General features: G+C 63.3%; 1 protein-coding gene across 1 annotated transcript; it reads left to right on the top strand.

Annotated features, from left to right (window-relative positions):
* Positions 1-268: 268 nt before the first annotated feature.
* Positions 269-1,150, top strand: POSPLADRAFT_1063470 (hypothetical protein; the record flags this gene model as incomplete). The annotated part of the gene is made up of 1 exon (XM_024481669.1): positions 269-1,150. One exon carries the CDS (start codon positions 269-271, stop codon positions 1,148-1,150), a length of 882 nt encoding a protein of 293 aa, XP_024332612.1.
* Between the last annotated feature and the right edge of the window lie 802 nt (positions 1,151-1,952).

A 1,952-nucleotide genomic window follows, 5' to 3' on the forward strand; every position in this document is an offset into this window, starting at 1 on the left:
TGACCCCGCCCATGAGGATCACCAGTCTCGCGCGCCGAGGATGTGCTGCGGGAGTGCTGGGCAAGCGTTCCGGTGTCTGTCTCGACGCCGCATGCCAGCTCTTGCGCGGTGCGTGATCCGCGGCTGCTCACACTCGCTCGTCTCGCGCGCGCGCTGCTTCTGCCTGCCTGGCTCGGCCTCTTGTCCCACCGCGTCTCTCCGTCTAGGCGACCACCTGTGCTGCGTGTGCGTGACTAACTCCATGCTGCCGCCGTCTTCATCCATAGCAATGTCTCACGCGCTCCTCCCGCTTTGCTCACGCGCTTGTCTCGCTTTGCTCACACGCTCCTCACCCGGCCGCAGCACAGCCGCTGTTGTATCCCCCCGCTTATTCACGCACGCCTTCTGCGTCTCATCGCGGAGCCTGTCACAAACATCTACGCGCGGCTCCTCCGCCACGCGCGACGTCGCTGCACAACGCTCATCGGGGCCCGCATTCAACGTCATGATCGCGCGGCTGCCCCATCTCTTGCGCGCACCGCCCAGTCCCAACGACGCCTGCCCGCCGCCACCCGACCGTCACTACCGTACGCTATGCCTGGATCCCCGCTCCGACGGTCCCATTCCTCGGTATGTAAACTTGCTGTCGTGCGATTGTGCTGATGTCGAGAGGCGGCGCGGCGGTCAGCGGCGCGAACTTTCAATTGACGAGGTGAGCGCGGACGTGGACTCGGACACCAGCGCTGATGCGAACGAGCGCGGAATGATCTTTCAGGTGCGCACGGCGGCCTACGACGGACACGCAGTCTCAGACTGCACGTACCCACGCAAATATGCGGACGACTCAACAGCGCGTACCTTCGCAGACATCCGGACGACTCGCCGGTCGTATGCGCTGCTCATAAGCCGCGTGAACGTTGCCGCCGCCGCCGCCGCCGCCGCCGCCGCCGCCGCCGTCACCACCACCATCGATTGCTGCGGGTATGGTCCGCCAGCATGCATCAAAGATCACAATCAGTCGCAAGCACGCCTCGGGAAGACGGGCACGAGTACATACCGTGTCCGCGACACATCTCGGGGCGACACCGCACGCCGTCACACACTTTTGGTTACAGTAAGCATCAGCATCGTGTCGCCTGGTGAGTACACGCGAGACGCACCGTGTAGGTAAGAGGCGGCGAGCCGGTCACCGGTGTGAACTTTCAATTGCCAAGGTGAGCGCGGATATGGACCTGGACACCGGCGCTGATGCGAATGAGTGCGTGGCCATCTAGGCGCATACGACGCTCCCGCTCCGGACCTAAGACAGACACGCAGTCTCACACAGCGCCTACTCACAGACATCCGGACGACTCACCGTTAGTATGCGCCGCTGACAGGCCTCACTGTTGCTGCCGCTTCCGCCATCGCAGCAATCGACTGCCGCTGGTGTACAGAACGTGGTCCGCCGGCATGCGCATCAAATATCCGAGTCAGTCGCGCACACATATCGGGAAGACGGGCATAGCAACTTACCACGTTTGCGACACATCTTGCGGTGACACTGCACGCCGTCAAATGCATTTTGGCTACGGTAAGGGTCAGCCATGCGGCGCCTGGCGAGTACATGCGAGACGCACCGTGTGGGGTAGGCACCCGCTTGGACAGTGTGATCGGAGCGCAGCACGACAGCGGGCAAGCACGATGACAGCCGGACGGACGGACACGAACGCGGGACCCAGGACGGATGAGACGAGGGCGAAACGCCACAGCTTGACGCCTTTATCCTCCGTCCATCTGCGCGCACGGGCCTGCTGGCGTGCAGCCGACGTGCCGTGCCCGTGCGTCCTTGTTCCCTCGCTCCTCCATGTCCGTTGCTCACGTCAGACCGTTCCTTTCGCGTTGCTTGACAGCCCACGGGCTCGGCGCCCGCTGCACAAGCGGAAGCGGACGTGTACGTGTTTTGATTCTCATCTCTCGTGTGCATTCTCCCG

Source organism: Postia placenta (assembly GCF_002117355.1).
Source record: "Postia placenta MAD-698-R-SB12 unplaced genomic scaffold POSPLAscaffold_312, whole genome shotgun sequence".
In the NCBI taxonomy this organism is placed as follows: domain Eukaryota; kingdom Fungi; phylum Basidiomycota; class Agaricomycetes; order Polyporales; family Adustoporiaceae; genus Rhodonia; species Rhodonia placenta.